Here is a 19,414-nt window from a genome sequence, read left to right as displayed (position 1 = left end):
CGGGGGCTCTGCACCAACGCCACGGTGGCCGCCCGCCTCAGGACCTTCCTGCTGCCCGCGCCCCACGCCGCAGGTAAGCCGGGGGGCCGGAGCGGTGTGTCCCGGGCGGGGGGTCTGGGGGGGAGTGGGATCTCCTTCCTTAGGACCCGCTCAGCAAGTTGGGAAAAAGGCACGCCGGGGTCGTGTGGGAGGTGGGATCGCTTCGATTCGAGCAGCACGGGCTCAGAGAGCTGGAAACAAGGCGGGCAAGGCTCAGTGGGGAGGTGGGATCGCCTTTGTTAGACCCACTCCGCTAGCCGGAAAAAAAGGCAGGCCAGGGTCTTTGGGGACATGGGGTCTCTTGTAGTAGACCCGCTCAGATAGCTGGTAGAAAGGCGCCACAAGCTTCTCTGGGAAGATGTGATCTCTTTTATTAGACCGACTCAGATAGCTGGAACAAAGGCACACAAGCTCCTCTGAGAAGATGTGATCTCTTTTATTAGACTGACTCAGATAGCTGGAAAGATTCTTCTTTGCAAGCTTCCAGGTGTTTGTACCCAAAAGCTGGCAAAGAAGAATTTTTCTAGCTATTTGAGTTGCTCTGATAAAAGGCATCACATCTACCCTATGAACCTTGTCTGCCTTTTTTTTTTCCAATTATTTGAATTAGTGTTGGTTTAATAAAAGAGATCACATGTACCTAATGAACCTGGCAGTGGGGTTGGTTGTAACCGTGTTGGTCTAAGGAAATAGGCAGGCAAGGCTTTTTGGGTAGAAGTGATCTCTTTTATTAGACCAACACCAACTCAAATAGTTGGAAAAAAGGCAGGCAAGGTTCTTTGTGTAGATGGGATCTCTTTTATTAGACCAACTAAATAGTTGGAGAAAAGTTCTTTGCAAGCTTTTGGGCACAGACACCCTTCTTTGAGCAGTGGGAGACTCTTGCTGTTAGGGAGATCACATATAGCCAAATAAGCTTGTCTGCCTTTTTTTCCAACTATTTGAGTCAGTCTAATAAAAGAGATCACATCTACCCAAAGAACCCTGTCTGAGGCTGCTCTTAACAGCAGCAGCCTCCCAATGCCTGAAGAAGGGTGGTTGTGCCCCCAAGCTTGCAAATACTTTCCCGCAAACAACCCTGTCTCTCTGTGTTCCCACACTCATTGCAAAGGGACCTCAGGAGGCCATCTAGGCAAACCCCAAAGCATCCCCAACTCGATCATCCCAGCCAGGGCTTGGACTAGTCTTAAAAAGCTCCAAAAATGGAGATTCCGCCACCTCTCTGGGCGGCCAGATCCAGTGCTTTGCTCACCATGGCATGTGGGAGAAAGTTAATAAATAACTGAATTTAAAAAAAAGGGGGGGGGGGGGCAGCTGGCTTGGAAGGTCAGCAAGGTTGCCTTGGGTGTCCAGATCCAAGTGATCAAGTTGTAAAATTCCTAGAAAGGGGTGAAGGAAGCAACAGCCCCCAGTAGTACAGATCTAGGTTAACAGGAAATGTAAAAGCAGGGCATAAAAGAAGGGGTCATTGGTGCGTCCCCTGACAAGAGATGGGGTCACTGGTATCCCCTGCTAAGAGATGGGATCAGTAGTTAGAACAAAGCATTTGGAGGCTAGGAGCTTGAGCAGAAACAAATACTGCCTGCCCCTTTGTTGCACACGCAGGAGGGGCAGAAGGCATCTCTGCCATCCCCCTTGTGTGGCTGGCGAGGGGCAGCATTTGCAGCACGCTGCTGTGAGCAGGCCCCTGTGGAATGTCCACAGCCATGGAAATTTGAGAGGCACCTCCAGAGCGCGCGCTTCGCTCTGCCCAGATGGCACCAGCCGAATCGGTGTGGAGAGTGGAACAAATGCTTCCCAGGAAAGCCTGGGAAAAGGTTTTGGACGGCTGTTCTTTTGGAAGCAGCCTGGCCTTTTTCTGCTAGAATGTGTGCAGTCTTTCTTTTTTTTTGGCTGGGCTCTCTTTCCTTGTGTGAGAGCAAGTGGCAGCCAGGGTGCCCTTTGCTGGCTGCTACAAAAGCACAAGATGCCTTCCTATAATTATTTCCGCACTGCTCCCAAGCTGTGACAGTTTGAATAAGGAAGCGCTCAAAAACTGCAGAGTCAAGTTAAAAACCTCAGTGAAACACATGGCCGCCTCCACCCTGGAACTCCATGCTGTTAACCCTGCCTTAACACAACTCCAAAATGAGGGGAGTCTGCCTTCAACAGTGTGGGACTTGTCACAGTGTAATGATTGGTTGTAATTATTTTTATTTTTTAACTAACCGGGATGGGGAGGGAAATGGGGTGATGGATTTCAACTGCTGAGTCCAAGTTGAAGTCAATTTCAACCTTAGCCTAAAGAGTTAAAATGTTAAAGCTGTATTTGTGTGCTCCATACTCAGCCCAAACTCCTGTTGAAGTCAGTGGGAATGCTGCCCGTGTAAAATGTGCAAAGAAAGTCTCCTACTGTTCACATTCAAGGAATAAAGGCTGAGTGCTTATATTCAGGGAGTGAGAAATGAGTCACATGTAGTGCCTGTCTCTTTAAGACTCTCATAAAGTTTCAATCCTAAATCCAAATTTCAAGTCCAGACCCTAGCATACAGAAAGTTCTTTAAGAATAGGATCAAATCTTTTCCTATGTGTAGAGTTAGCTACAACACCATGTACAATCCTTTGTGTTGTGTTTAAATTACAGGATGTGCTAAATGCTTTTATACAGCTGTATATTTTACATTGTCATATTCAGGCCAAATTTACAAGGCCACTAACTTTCTCAAGCTAGATCTTTTTGGCTTTTAAACAATTCATAACTTTTTGAGACCTTTCTAATACTTAAAAAAAACCCAAAACCTAGCTCTCCAATTGTAATGACAGTTTCCTACTGGTTTTGGATGGATATATAACATGGCAACAGCTGTGCAGAACAAAGTGATGCAATGCAGTATGCCTTTACATTATAAAAACATGCAAGTAGTAATTGTGAATTTCGTCAGTGCATACATACTGATTGCTATGACAGCTTATTAGAACTACGAAATGGCCTTTGTGATATACTGGTTACGTAATGCACCTTTAAAAAAATCTGTACATGCAGGGTAAATGCTAAAAACTTCCAAAGACTACAAAAGTTGTCAGACAACCCTTTCATATTTAGGCAAGTCAGATCCTTTATGTTCCATTATGTTGTCTTTTACAAACTTCATTGAGAGAAAAATGAGAAAAAATACTACTGTTAAAAAAAAAAAACCCACAAAAATATGAAATACTGCTGAGAGTCTGAATTGAACCCACACAAATCAGGAAATTCAGAATTAAGACCTAAACTTCCTTAATCCATTTGTGCTGGGAGCTGGATTTTCCTGGTCAATTATGACCTTTGCCGGCAGTGGCTAGGCTAAAACCATTGGCACCAAGATGTTACCTCTGATCTGACTTCCTGTGCCTATGTATTACAGGGACCATAGTGCCATATGTGCTGAAGTGCTTAATCTCAATGGGTGTGTTAGGATGGGCTTTCTGTCTTTACAGTGAATTTGTTGGTTTTTGTGGGTTTTAGTCAACCCTCCAGCGCTATTTTAATACAGATTTTGTGGTTTAATTTTAGTATGTCATTGAAGCAAGGATTTTTTAAGTAATTTATGCTCTGAATATCAGTTATTGTGCACTCCCTGAGCAGTTTCCTTTCTTTCCATTTTTTTTTAAGTTTACATAGCCATCAGCCAAAGTGCTGCAATGCAAAAGTTAATGTGACTTAGCTGATAGGCAGATGCAGACTTAAAAAAAATATAGAGGAAATGCAGTTACATGAGAAGAGTCCTATAAGAAATGTGGTATAGACAGATCCTTTAGACTTTACGAAAACTGTCTCTCTACCATATTTGGGGGCACTTTCTTCTCCACCTACTTTCCATAAAAGTACTGAGGAAATAAAGTATTTTTAAACTTAAGCACATAGTGAAAAGCAAATAAATAAATGTTTGTCCTTTGCCATCATAGCAGAATTGAGGAAAGTGCTGTGTTCAGAATCGTGAAATAAATTTCATATCCAATCAGAAAACTTTTTTTAAGTTAAGAGGGGGGAAAAACTTGCTGAACTTTTCAGTTTCTGTGGCATGTGGGATACAATTAAGAAGTAACAGCTGAAAATAAAAAAAGGGTAATAATGTCAGTTAAAGCCAAGGTAGTGGTATTCAATTTATTAATAGTTTTGTTAATTAGCTTACTAAGGAAGACAAGGAGAATATCATACAAGGTACTAGAAACCATAAGACATGATAAGAATACATTTTCTTTAATATATGTTAACTGGATCAGCTATAGGACAGAATTATTTTTTTGAATTTTTTGTACATCTTGCACCGTTAAAGTTGCTAACAGATTTTTGAATCAGTTCCAGACTCTGGAAATGATTGTCATGGTGTAAATCTGCCCCCTTCTGGTGGGAAAAATTCAAAATAAGGGAAGTTATTGGAAGTATATTTAATTTAAATATCTAATTTTAAAATGATTTGAAATCATATTCAGAATATGAAATATTTTTTCAAAGAATTAACTAGAGGGCGAAAATGTACAAATAATTGCAACCATCAATTAAAGTTTAAAATAATCAGTAGGTAGTAATAGAGACATTTCTGCACAGGTTGCACCAAATTATTTGACTATTTCATAGAATCATAGAAAAGTAGGGCTAAAAGGGGCCTCTGGAGGTCATCTAGTCCAAACCCTGCCTGAGACAAGATCATCCCTATCTTATGTGTATTTTAAAGAGAAAAAAACACCCTTTTTAATAATCTCTTGAGCTTCAAAGTCATAGCTGAATTTTTTTTTTAATTTTTATCTTTGTTGAATTTATTTTATTTGAAGGAAATTCCAGTGATTCAGAAGAAGACCAGAACGCCAGTAGCATAGAGAATCAAGCTATTCCCAACTCTCACAGAGTGTCAGATTCCAAAGCTCATCAACACCATACCAAAATAGATATCATCAGGAAAGAACAAGCCAAAAATACTCAGCGCTATAAAGTGGAATATGATTCACAAAGTACAGACACATTGAATTTCTCTTCTGAATCCAAACAAGAGACTGAATATGTAAGTATTTTTATAACCCAAAAAGATACCCCAATTGTATTACACCCCCTTCTGCCCCCCCTCCCTTTTCATAGTACATTTGATGAGATGAATAGAAACCCTTATGATGGTGATTGTTGTAGCCTTTTAAGGAGTTCTGGCTCTTTGACCAATAAGTAGAACTATTGGAGTTTGCAGATAAAGAGGGGCAGTAGAGCATATAGGTTAGATTTTGAGAGTAGTGGGGAGAGGTTTTTAATGTGACTTTCAATAATGATTCTTGGAAAGTAAGGGCTGGATCATACTCCACCTGTTAAATGTCCGAGTGTGATTTGCATCTGTTTTTGTAACATGCTGTCATCTTATCTTTAGAACTAAGTCATGAAAAAGCACTGAGGAGGAAGAAGATCTTACTCACCTTTAGCCTTAACAGTTTTCAGGTGGTTGAGTATGGTGAGATAGGATTACACTTAGGTGCCTAATAGATTAAATAGTATCTGGCCCTACAAGTCTTCGTTTTACCTCTTGCGGGAACAAATTACACTAGATATGGACACATGCAGTATAGTCCATTGATTATTTTTTATTACACACAGGCTAAAAAGGAAGTCTAATGCAAAAAAGCAAAAAGACTGCACTCAGTGCAGTAACCTAAGTATGTGCTCTATAGCAAATTATGGGAAGCATGGGACTGGGCCTTAGCTTTTGATGGGTTTTTCTAGTGCACACAAAACAGTGTCTAGATTTGTGGTGATTTCTCTGAGGCAGTGTAAATGCAGATAATGGTTGAGGAAGATACAACTTGCTACCCTTTCTTAATCCCTCTATACAATATTGGCTAGATTTGCAAGGGAACCTGGAGAGAAGGGATTTGAGCAAGGCATACTCTTAGACAACCTGGTTATGATCACATCAGTGCCAACAGGCATACAAACTATTACTTGGCATACTTTGGCACTTCATCACAATATCCATGACTGATCTACACATAGCTTTCCATCTACAGAAAGAAGGATACAAACCTGGAAAAGGTAGAGAGTTGTATGTGGAGATAAGAAAAATCCGCAAGAGAGTTTGAACATGCAGAAAAATCAGGCTCTGAAGTCAAAGGAGCCAGAGGTTCCAATTAAAGCATATTGCTTTCTTGGTTATTGAATGTGCTAGTTAAAAAAAAAGTTGGGGAATTGGGAGGGGAGGGTGGAGAGAGAAAGATCAGTGTACAGCAAAAAGTAATCAATGAGCTTTGAAGGCTGCTGGTCGATTAGGAGGGGAAGGTGGAGAGAGAAAGATCAGTGTACAGCAAAAAATAATAGACTCTTGGTCCATGACTAGTCCTCCTAGGACCTGTACAGATAATAACAGAAACAGTTTTATAAGGACTACTGAACTGCATATCTGTCTTCTTGCTTTCACACACAAGGATTTTTTAAGTGCCTTAGAAGCCCATGTAATCATTGTCTAATGATGCCAATAGGCATCTAATGTTGGGGTTTTCATAATGACTTAAGCACCTATACCCACTGATTTCAGTTCCCATTGAGTTCAGTAGGGCCAGGATTTTTACATGTGGAATCCTTTCCAATATGAGAGGACTTATGGACTTAAGCAAGCTACTTGCATGAGTAAAGATTGTACAGCCTTATTCTCACTGAGTAATGCTGGACCTTTAGTAAACAAATATCTTTATAGCTATGCATATGTTTACTCTTGATCTCTCTAACTCTTAAAGCCTATTAACTCAAAGTTTTTTGCTGTTTTTGTAAAACTAACAAAGAAACAAATCTTTGAATGTGTAGGATTTGCAGTCAGTTTGTCTGAAGAGGGTTGTTTGTTTAAGGAATTGCCAATAAGAGCAATTTAAAGACATGTTCAGAGCTGGGGAGATTGATACTAAGAGCAAGTATATGAAAACTGTAAAGAGGATATTTGCCAAACAAAGCATTCAATTTTAAACTCATGCAAAACTGTTGAGTCTATATGTATAGAGAACTTCAGATGAAAGGCACCTTATTTGTGCAGCGTATTAATATTACTAAAAAATATGAGTATCATTGACTTGAACTAATTGAGAGTTGCACCAATGAGTCTTTGTGTTGATACAGGTACTTAAACATTTAAAACTATGTGCTCATGCAAGGAATTTTTTCAGGTCCACATTTTAAAACTGAGCGGGTGGAATAAGTCAATAATATGCACATGCAGATGTGCAGTTTAAGCAAGAATTGTAGGCAGTAATTCCTTAATGCTAATCCCATTGCTGACATTAACTGCCTCTTTGCCCTCTGGTAAATCACTTATACTTTCTGCTCCAGTTCTCTCAGGTATAAAATTGAACTAATTATGCTTGCTGCCGTACCTCAAAGAGACTGTACTGAAGAGTAATTAGTTAGTCTATGAGACAGGCTTTTTAAAAGTGCTTTTCATTGCTAAAATTTGTCCAACATTTATCCTCATAATGCTATCACCTTTGTTTTATACATATGTTAATGGAGTTGTTTGATGGGGGGTTTAATATTTACACATTTACTAATAATAAGATGATAAGAAACAAGGTTTGAGCAAGGGAGTTTCTAAATGTGTTCATTGTGACAGGGTCCCTGCCGTAGAGAAATGGAAGACACATTAAATCACCTTAAGATCCTGAATGTCTTGAGTCCAAGAGGATTCCATATTCCAAACTGTGACAAGAAGGGTTTCTACAAGAAAAAGCAAGTAAGTAATATTCCATTTTCATGTGTATTTCAGCTATCCTACATCTTTATTACCAATGTTTAAAATAAATTAGTATTAATATGTGCATTACAGAACATTTTATTGAAACACTAATTTATGCCCAATTTTAGCACTTGGTTGTCTAGCACTGAATCATGTCAGGTGTGGATGGTGTATTTATTTGCTGTCGTTCATGACAACAGATGACAACAGAATCTGAGAAACCTCATACCTAATTACACGTGGGTTGTCCACAGCCCTGGGTACTAGTGCCCTTCAGTTTAAAAAAAGCAAATCCTCTGTCATAACCCACAGAGCTAAATGTTGCAGTAACCATCTGACTGTAATAGATCAATGCTTTGAATTGTAAATAGCTGTTTGAAATTTCCTAGAAGAACTGGGTTAGGTCATATTACAAAAAGCAACTTGAGAAGCCGTATATCTGTCCTTTATATGCTACAGAGATCACTTCCAAAATCCAGGTCATGTTATCACAAAAGTGATATGCTCAGTATTTACTCTGCAGTAACGCCAGTTCTCAAATGGATTTGGTTTTCCATTTCCATTTGCGTACAGGGTTGTGACCTTTCTTCACGAATGTATACCACATTCCAGCCATCCACATCTTTGTTTCCTCCAGATTTAACTGTAATGCTCTGCTTAGCGCTGCCCTTAAAGTGCACTCAGAAACTTTGGCAAGTACAGTATACATCAGGCCCCCTGCTTAGTTCTCTTCTATGTACATAGAACATAATTCCAAGATTTAGAAGATTGTACTGGCTCAGAGTGTTTCCTGGTGCAATTCAAGGTGAAACTTTTAGTCTATAGCGCCAAATAGCAGCCAGGGTCTTCAGGTTTTCTAAAGGGTAGACAGCATACTTAGCCTACTTAATTTGTCGATCTACTTGCCCCTCTTATTTGTGATTATACCAGAGAATGTCCCCCACAACATGCCTGTTATAATTAAAGTAGCAGAAAACAGTAATACATTCCCATTCAGTGGGTGCATCTACATGTGCGTCCAACTGCACAGTTGTTACTGCGCATTTGTCCTTTAGCAAATACAAAATGACTGCGCAATTATCGCCATTACTGCACAGTCCCAGCAATGCATGGCTTGTTTCTGACCCTATTGCACAGTAGCAACAAGCTGCTGCACTGTAGCTCGTTGCTACTGTGCAGTAGTGTTAGCATCACAGGTCATGCCCACCAATGCTGCATTTCTGTAGCAATGAGCTACATTGCCGTACCTCATAGCTACAGCAACATAGTGTCTTGTGTAGACACGCCCAGCGTGTCTTAGCTCTTTTGTAATGTGGTTTTATCTGCTAGGAGTAAAGAGGGTGAAGTGACCAGTTGCCCAAACTTGGGAACCAGTCGTCTGTGGATTTTGATTTAAGACTGGAGCTGTCTAACGGATGGATCTTGGGTTTTATAGGCAGTATTTCCATTTAGGTTGCATCCCAACAACTGAGTTAAGCAACCCCTGTGGATTTGCTGATGGGTGTTTGCAATGGGGGCCTTTGGTTCCAGAATTCACTTCTACTATTTGCCTGACTGCATATTTTGTTTGATATTCAAACTGTGCTGCAAAGTTCATGCATTCACTTCACTTTTTCTGAGCTGGTGATTATTTTCCCAAGCAGGATGAATTTCTTTTATGGGTTGGAGTTCTGACTTAAGCTGGGACCAGTGTTTGTCCCAGGCTATTTTACCTTGCTGTAAATTAACTAACAGTAATATGCAGATCTCCATCTGTATTTATTAAAAAATGCTGATGATATCAGTGTGAGTTCCTTCATGGACTGAGCCCAGCACAGACCCTCTGGAGTAGGAACCAAGACTTTGTATCTGTTCTTACACAAGTATTTAGTTTTCTTGAATATTTTAATAGAATATTAATAGAATTTCATAGAATTTTAATAGAATAGATATGAATTCCAAGTGACATATTCTTTCAGACCTGCCATAGTTCTTGTGCTACTATAACTCGTAAGAAAGACTGTAGATCAAGATTTAGCACTAAATTTTAAGATATGTTTTTGAGCTGCAGTAATACTGCCACTGGGCCTCTCTCCACTCAGGAAAATGATTTTAAAATAAATATACCTTTGTGCTAGTCTAATCTTCATTCACAGTGATTTATTTCATAGGTGAAGGTCTCAGGCAGGGGCAGCTGCTTCCTTGTTGAGTGTAAACTGTAGTGAACATTCCATAAGAGGACTTCAAACTGTATCATCTGGGTTTAGGACGGGGTTCTTGTGCTACACGCAACAACCCAATAGGTTGGCAGGGGATTGAGAGGTGCTTTCAGATATGCTCAAGTCTTGTGCCAAGGGCTTATATTTTAATGGGAATTTTTAAAAGCACAGAACCTTGTAGGAATGGTTAGCAACCTGTATTTTGGTGCATTTATTGAGGAAAGGTAAAGCCAGCATGAGCAAGTTTCCTACCTTAAATAAAGACCTAGTGCTACCATCTGAATGGATCTATTATCAGCTCTTGATACAGTTTCACTCACAGACAGGTATTGAGGATGCAGTTTACTAGTCAAAAAATATAAAATATGAACTAATGTATCTTTCTAAAATGAATTGCTGGGGAAAAAAATCCATCAGTTTGAGTAATTAATAACTGCATACACTTGCTGTTGTATGAATTGACCTAGCATTTTACAGCTTAGAAATGTAGGAACCCTTGGGGTTGAAGTAGGCTTCTAATCTGCTATAGAATACCAAAGCATATTTTGCATTTTTTGAATATGAATAACAAAGCATTATTGTATTTATTTTCTATTTATTATTTGGATCTGTTGGCAATATTTTATAATTTGTTAACAATATTTAACCAATCAATTGCCTGAACTGTATTTGACTGATCAAATATCTAAACCTAGCATGAACACAAAGGTCTGCCCATACAGAGAGCACATGGCAAGATTATGGCTTTTGTGCCTACTTTTACTATCATAATAATACTCATCTTGCAGGTTATTGTGATTATGAAGTAAATATTAATACATGATCTGAGACCCTAGGAAAATAAGGGTGCACACAAGTGGAAATTAAGTTTTTGTAGACACAGATATAATCCAGTTAGTATAATGTATGCCTGTACTGTGTCAGGCAATACAGTGGAGACCAGCACAAAAAAAGTACTAAAAAAAGACACAGTAACACTATTAATAAGTAAAAGATCAGTTGGGAATGAATTTGATGAAGTAATACCATGATCATCTCCAGCAGTTATAGGAAGTCTTTCATTTTAATACCACATTTTTCTTGAATACAAGATGACCCTGAATATAAGATAACCCTTGCCAATATTTAGGTTCTATATATAAAAAAATATACATTGTTATAACTTTCCAGGTACAGAATCTAATTATTAGAGGTTTGCCTTGAATTTGTCCCCCTCCCACTGCTACAGCAGGGAAAATAAAGATATGGACAACAGGTGGTCCCCTTGTCTTCTGTTGTCCCCCCCGGCCGCCCAACTTCTTTCTCCTGCACCCCCTCCCCACTTACTGTCAGACCCCGCTGTCCTTGAGCACATGAAAGTGAAGGATAAGTATAAAGACACTGAGTTTGAAATAAACATGCCTGTTTATTTAATAAACAATTTGCCCTGCCACATGCCCCTAGTGGCTGGGCAGACCTGGCACTAAACTAAGTGCCTGGTTGTATCTACACATATGTTAATGCTCTTTAACTAATCACGCCTACATTTGATACCTGCATTTTCAGCAGGGTGCATTTAATTTAAATCAAATTAATTTAAATTATGATTTAAATCACTGGTCAGGAAGCCTCGATGTAATCATTGTTTTCTGCAAAAAGTGTATTCTTGTTGTTTGATATAACCTTTGTTCAAGGCTATGGAAATAGGCTTCAGGATAGTCAGCATATATGTTCTACATTTTCCTTAGCCCAATGTTGAGAACATTGGCTACGACAATTCCATCTATTTTGGCATGATTTTTTTCACACATTCTCATCAGATTAGGTGAGTTCCCAATATATCACTCAAAACAATCCACTACTGAGTTCCATCGTACATCTTGTGGGAGAGTTAGTTTGGTTCCTCCTGCTTTTTTCAGAGCAGCTGCTGCAAAGTGGTTGTTAAGTCTTTTGCAATTTCAACAACATTCTGTTCAAAATATTTCTCTTTTGTTTCTATTGCCCCTCCATCCTTGCATTTATCTCCAGACTCCTCCTCCTTGCCCAGATCTACTCCACTCTATTCATTTAACTTATTGAAATTTTGCACTTTTCTCATCTCCATATACTGCTCTTAACAAGGGTGTTATCTCTGGAGACACAAATCCACACTTTGATAACTGAAACTAATCATCACAGAGATGCTTAATGTGATCTTCTAGAGTGAGCCATGGAGTCCCATTGGGTGGAGTGGTTTTTTTTAATTTTTACTAATATGTAGAGGAGCCTTTGGGAAGCCCATAAAATTGGGTCCATAATATATAATCCATGGTCTGTTGTGAGTTATTTATAAAACTTTTCTAAAAAGGTTACATGAATATATTGTCTTAAACAGTGTATAATTAAAAATTATAATCCCTATTCCATGATGATATCTTTAAACGTTAACATATCTTAAATTAAACTATCTTCATATAAGTTTATTTTTAAAGCATCTTAAAAATACAATTAAATAAAAAAATCTGATTTAAATTTAAAAAATCCTTTTTTTTTCAATGTTTTTATTGCCTTTACTAGGGAGAATCACTGGCTGCATTTGTACTTCAGTTTCTCCTATAATGTTGGAATCATGAAAATCACATTTATTAATTAAATTATTTGGAAGATAAAGAGTTTTAAGGTGCTGAATATTAAATGTCAGTGTCAGTTCTGTTAGGGTTTAATCCAGCATTCATTAAAGCTAATGCTGGATTAAAAGATTCCTATTGATTTAATTTAGCTTTGGATAAACTTTGTTGGAGGGTGAATTCTATACTGGTTCCATTCTTAAAGATATGACTAGAAAACTATCTGAATAGCTAGCATGTAACTCAGCTACAGATAATCAGTTAATCAGGAAAATTACTAAGGTAACTTCAGTGAAGACTCAATTTTTCAGTTATGCTTTTTCCCTTAAAAAGCCCACCCATTTATTTATTTCAACCTGATCCTGCAGTCATTCTGCTCTTAGAAGTACCATTTAAATTATCATTCCATGAACTACAAAACTAAGAACTTGAGGCCCTGAAGAAAAAGCGTTGTATTATTACACATGTAATTATGTTACATGTCATTATATGTGATCTTCCTATCCAAAGCTGTAACAAAAATGATACATGTATAGGTAGGTCCTCTGTGAACTTTCTGAACATGGATAAATTTCACTATCTGTGAATAAAAGGCACCAGTCAAGACTGTTCATCTGACCACTCATCTACTTTGGAAAATTAATTTCTTTGTCCCTTCTCAGGGTAAGGAATGAGGACATAGGCTATTTTCCCTTGTGCTGGAGGGTGTAGGGGAGCAAGGATTTTCATACCACATAGTACCATTATTCTCACTTAAGCATAGCTGTGCTTAGTTGTAGTCTAGGAAGAACCTGGTAAATTTGTGTTGTGGCCTCTTTAAAATTGTGACTGGTCTTCATTTAGCTCTGATGACCCCGTTTCTGCATAAGATGTTTGGTGAAACCCCCATCATGAGACATAGGTTAACTATGGAATGCTTGATATGACGTTCTGTGACTATGGGGGAAAGGTGCTCCTTGTTTGAATAGATGGAAACCTTAACAGTTATAGTGCTTCCTTTTAGCTGGATTAAGCACAGAGACAGTTGGTGGAGCCCTGTTGGGGGATAAGTGTTGTTAGTAGGGAGAAAGCAACAGCTACATTAACTGCACTCTGTGAGGAGGACTTGCAGTCTTGATCTGACCTGGGGGCAGAATGAATCAGGCACCCCTGCCCTGACTATTTTGGGGTGCTGAGAAGAATACGGTCACTGTGCAGAATAAACACTACACCATCATTCATTTACTAAACAGAGGCAGTAGATAGTTAGCTGTGATAGGGCCGGCCTTCTTACACCTTACACTGAGTCGCACAATTGTTGATCGGTGTTAGTGCTAGCTTGAGTTTTGATCAGTCAAAATTCAGGCCAGCAGGGACCTAAAGGACTGAAAGGTAAGAAGTCTCCTTCCATTCCAGGCTTCCCCCTGCCCCGCATTACTTGTGGCTGCCCATGGTGTATATGCCAAGGGAGCAGGCAGGGAAGGAGTAACCTGCCTGCCCAGCCCCTGATGCCAGGCTGCTGCTGCTTTTCTCCAGGTTGAGCCTGCTCAGAGGGTAGTGGCAGCAGCCAGGCCAGCAGGTTAACCCTGCTCCCCCAGGACAGATAGTGCAAGCAGCCACAAGTAAGCCCAGCGGGGAGGCAGGGGAATGGGGAGCAGTGCACAGGGATCTGGGATGCTGGGAAGGGCAGGGAGCAGCCGTGGGCCCAATCCGGGCCATAGGGGAGGGGGCATGGGTGGGGTATTTGCACTAAGGTGTAGCCTACAGTGGTAGCCACCTTAACCTAGTTTTAAGCACTTGTTATGTAGCTCAAATTCACAGCTCTCCAAGACAGGATTATCTCAGATCCATGTTACCCAGCTCATGTTACACTAAGCAGCAGTGGGCCCAATCCGGGCGAGCAGGGGAGGGGGAGTGGGTGGGGTATTTACACTAAGGTATAGCCTAGAATGGTACCAATCCGGGGCAAAGTTATAGCATTGGGCCCAATCCGGGCCAGCAGGGGAGGGGGTGTAGGTGGAGTATTTACACTAAGGTGTAGCCTAGAGTGGTAGGCCTAGTTAAGTAGCCAATCTAGGCTACACCTTAGTGTAAATACCCCACCCACACCCCCTCCCCTGCTGCCCGGATTGGGCCCACTGCTGCTTAGTGTAACACGAGCTGGGTAACATGGATCTGAGATAATTCTGTCCTGGAGAGCTGTAAATTTGAGCTACATAACAAGTGCTTAAAACTAGGTTAAGGTAGCACCTTAGGGTGCCTATACACATGCTCCAACACATTCTGATTAGAATGCATCAAACCGATTAATTGAGCGTTCTAATCGGAATGCTCCAGTGTGCTGCAGTGTCTCATGTATTCACTGTCCTGTGTTTCAAAATGGCAGCAGGGATGCCTTAACTAAAGCTCATCAAATGAACTTTAGTTAAAGTGCCCCCACTGCCATTTTGAAATGGGAGACCCTGAATACACAAGATGCTGCAGGGGTTTTAATTAGAGTGGCTCCTAAGAACTGCTCTAATTAAAACGCCCTCCCCTCCCCCCTTCCCCCCGAGCATGTATATAGGCACCCTTAAAGACTACCTAGTTCAGAAAAGCATAAACTTTTGTAGGTGACAGTGTATTTGTCAGATTCTGTGATGATAGAAAACATTTCCCAGGGAAAGCTTTCCTTTCTTTTATGACCAGTTGGTTGGTAACAAGTTCTACTAGGCAGCAGATTTCTCTAGAAATTGTTTATATTATGGATTAATGTTTAGTCAACTTTATTATTAGAAAAAATTACAGGTAAAGTTTTAATGTCAAACTTTACCTGTAAAGTTTTAATATACCTAACTATTGTAGAGGATTATGTATCTGCTAATAAATTTCAGGGACAGTACTGATATTCCTTGGGCAAACAGTTCCAAGTTGAGGTGCTGTTCCTGGAAGAACAGTCTCCGTCAAACATGTCTTCCCTTTGTGTTCTAGAAGGAATCTGAGTTTCTTTGACAAAGAAAGGGTCCAAATAGAACCTTACTATTGTTCCACTGGTCCCCTGAAGTTGGAATTACTCAATAGTAGACAACCCTGCTGTATAATTTCTCTTGGAGGGATTAGTTTTACTGTGTGATAATTAGATCCCTAATAGTTGGCTGGTAGCAGAAGTAAAATTTCATTACAATTGTTAATACTACTAATAAGAATTCCATTTACTTCTGACCAGTTTTGATATGGCCAGGTTATAGAACTGAAGCTATCAAAGGAATTAGAATGAATTGGAATCCCTGCTGTACCAGAGGGAAACATGCGCTAACGTGATCTTATATTTTATTTCAGTGCCGCCCTTCCAAAGGCCGAAAGAGGGGTTATTGCTGGTGTGTGGATAAATATGGACAGCCACTCCCTGGATATGATGGTAAAGGAAAAGGAGATGTCCACTGCTATAACTTGGAAAGTAAATGAGTGTCAGAAGCCATCTCCTATGGAATCTGTGTGCCAGTTTGACCCATCAGAGACTTTGGAGGGACTGGAGAAAAAGCGTGGACTGCATTGGACTTGGAGTTATGAGTTCTGCCTCCTACTGATATTGTGGGATTCATTGACTCGAGGGACTCCGCAGCTGCACCCTGCCACTGACACACTTCCAGCTTTCTATAGAACATATAGGGAGCTCTGAATTTCCAAGTAAATCTGCACTATTGATCCCCAGATAGAAAAAGAAAACGCACTTCAGAATGGATTCAGGGAGTCTCCACTGACTTTTTAAAGAATGGCCTGTGACCAATTTGATCCCGTCTTATCCCAATAAGATACTGTTTTATTTTAAAGAATTTATAGATTGTAAGCCTGTAAAAAAACATTAAAAACCCAAGGATTTAAAGTTTTAAGCTTTTTTTATACAGGTCTGACGGGAAACTTATCTTCACGGGTAAAATGTTTTATAAAAATCTCAAAGAACTTTTTAGAGAAGCGTGTTTCTAAAATAAAGACGTGGCTATTTTTTCTGTAAAATATATTATGAATATTCTGTTAGTCTGTATTTAATATAATTGTTTTTTTAATAAACTTTATTTAAATGTAACATGAATACCAAATGTTACACAATAATTTTGGTGTATTCTACTGAACCTATGCAAGTAAAAAAAAAAAAAAAACAACAAAAAAGCAAGGGGATTATAAATAGAATCACATTTATATGAATACTTACTTAATCTGGATGATCCAAAATTGTTTTGCTGAGTGAAGAATATGTTTCCTAAAGAGGCTAAGTTTCCCAGTGTTTTAATCTGTCTCTTTCTTTATTGATATATATAGGCACACATCACTGTAATATTTAGGTGCAAGGTAGAAAATTAATACTTCCATTGAAACTGACCATAACAGAGTCCTCTGTACTCTCTAACACACTGCAGCTGCTGTAACACAGCTTCTTTTTCTTCCATCCCCCTTTAAAATTGTTAATACTAGCTTCATTTTTTGTCCACAAGTATTTTTCCTTCTAATTATGAAACTATTTAAAACTTTTTTTAAAACTTGTATCCATTTTATGTTGCCTTGTTGCAGTAAGCAAACTGAAGACCATATTCTACCTTCCTTCTGCCTGAGAAACTCCCATTAAAGTCAGTGCCAAAAATGTGTGGGCATGAGGATGTGGAACAACTGTGAGATGTTGGGGACACAATTTTGCCATCATGTGGTTGCAATTTACTGACTTCAGTGGGCATTGCCTGCACCTGAGGGCTCAGTTGGAAGCATTTAATCCTGAAAATCTATTTTCTCTTTTAATTTTAATTCTAGAGACAGTGCGTTTTCAATCGGAGATTCTTTCAGTTAAGGAGACATTTGGAGCTAGCTTGAGTCAGACTGCCCATTGCAATTCACGAGATATTATATGTAAAAAATCAGTGGGAGCATATGACCCATGGAGTTTAACATACTTTATGTCAGTGAATGGTGCAACCTTAAAAAATTTCAACCTAATTTCTTATCGGGTAAGTAGTTAGGAATTAAATGATGTATGTAATCACTGGCCTTGTGCGAGTGAAACAGCCTTACACAGACCCTGTGTACTTTTAAAATTATTAATCTGGCCAAACAGAGCTTACTTGAACTTAAATCCTATCCTTCAAAAGATTAGGAAAAATGTTCGCAAGGTAATTTGTGTTCCAAAATATGTAGAATTTTGAATATTTGAGTTTCAGAAAGTTGTGTAAACTGAAGGAAATGCTGCAGTTGTTGCTTCTATCAAGTTTTATTGACAAAGCACTGAAATGGCACTGTTTTTAGTTTTAACTAAGTCACTCTCAAATAGTGTCACAAGAACAAGAAATTTGATCTATCAGTATGTGGGGACATAACCATAGGCATGGTGCTAAAGGCCAAATGAATGAGAGATGAGTCAGGCTTCATGATGGGGAAAAAAAAATCCCTCATTCCTGAACTACTGAAAATGTGAGCTAGTATCTGCACAGAAAAAGTGGATGGATGTCTTCCATGCACATTCTACCTACATGCAAGAAATGTTAAGAGCCTGTGGCAACATTTCTGGCTTGTTTTAAATCCTTGGCAGTTTATTTTTTCCTCCTTGACAGCTATAAGATCTATATATAGATAAATACCATGGTTGATGAAGGTTTTGAATGACAAAATATCCTTTACTGTATATACTGGACCACTTTTTAAATGAAAATTCTTTGACAACTTGACCAAAGCAAGCAGACTGGGAGTCCTTTGAATTATTTAAAAAATATGATTAATTAATTGACAAACTCTTGTGCTTGTGCATTGTTAATGAATCTAGTCTTCTGTTTGTAACACACAAAAAAACCATAAAAGCAGCAAAATGATTTTTACATTTATGCAAGTCAGCTTCAATATTTTTTCCTGAGACTTGATTTTTTTTTTTAAATCAAAACAAAAAATGTTTCCAAAAATAGCAAGTAAAATATTTCTCCTGTATTTTAAAACTTCACTCGTGCAGAAGTTGTCTGCTATATATTTTTCATGGATATGGTATAGCTACTCTAATATCAAACACTGCACTTGGTGTATACAACTTCTCCAGCAGACAACTTACTGGTATGAAATACAAACTAACCTCATTGCTATCACAAAAACAGTTAAGATGAAGATGAGCTATTTTTTTCATGTTACTATTTCTATTAAGACAAGGGTTCAATTCAACAAACAAGTTATATGGGTATTCAATGTTTTTCTCATGGAAATGGTTGCAAAGAAGTCAGACTGTATAATGAGTACCCAATTTAAACACAAAATATTTGTGGGTTATATTTGAGCAGTAGAATGTGGGAAAAATCAGGTAAATGTGCAAATGTATAGGTCATTCAGTATCAGTGCAGGGAAAGATCTTTCACAGGTAATCCAGATGAAAATATCATAACATTCGAAGAAGCTTCATTAACGCTAATTTTTTCCCTGCCAGTTTAGGTAATTTTATAGAGAAAGATAAAGTTTAATGTGAATCTTAATGTACAAAATATAAATGTTATTTTTAAAGATAAAGAGACAATATATAGAAGGTATTGATGAGGTAAGTGTTTATTTTAACCAGAGTAATACATAGCTGCCTAGTAAGACCCCATAAATAACCAGAATGCAAGTTAAAGCTTCCTGCAGGCAGCTCTATTATCTTTCAAGCTATTTAAGAAAGTTTCCTTTTTTTAATAGACATACTGTGCTATAGTCTTTTGAGCTTAGAATATCCTTTTCCACCTTTTTGGCACACATACCCTTCAGGGCATAATGTTAGCTATTTGTGTGCTGGGGAAAGGAGGCTTCAATGAATACCAAAACCACAGAATTAATTAGTTTTTAGTACAGTCTGAACTTTTTATGACTAAATTCCATAGAAGCATTAACACAGCATAATTCTTTACTGAACTGAGCCCTAAATTTAAGT

At 38.7% G+C, this 19,414-nt stretch overlaps 1 protein-coding gene across 1 annotated transcript; it reads left to right on the top strand.

The window, feature by feature from the left end:
- Nucleotides 1-3: 3 nt before the first annotated feature.
- On the top strand, nt 4-17,486 carry IGFBP3 (insulin like growth factor binding protein 3; the record flags this gene model as incomplete). The annotated part of the gene is made up of 4 exons (XM_006026824.3): nt 4-73; nt 4,831-5,057; nt 7,629-7,748; nt 15,832-17,486. Coding segments are annotated over 4 exons (543 nt in total), but the record flags the coding sequence as incomplete, so codon positions are not given.
- Nucleotides 17,487-19,414: the final 1,928 nt, after the last annotated feature.

The sequence above is a fragment of the Alligator sinensis genome, unplaced genomic scaffold (assembly GCF_000455745.1).
Source record: "Alligator sinensis unplaced genomic scaffold, ASM45574v1 scaffold456_3, whole genome shotgun sequence".
Classification (NCBI taxonomy): Eukaryota; Metazoa; Chordata; order Crocodylia; family Alligatoridae; genus Alligator; species Alligator sinensis.
This window is presented reverse-complemented; position numbering and strand designations above follow the sequence as displayed.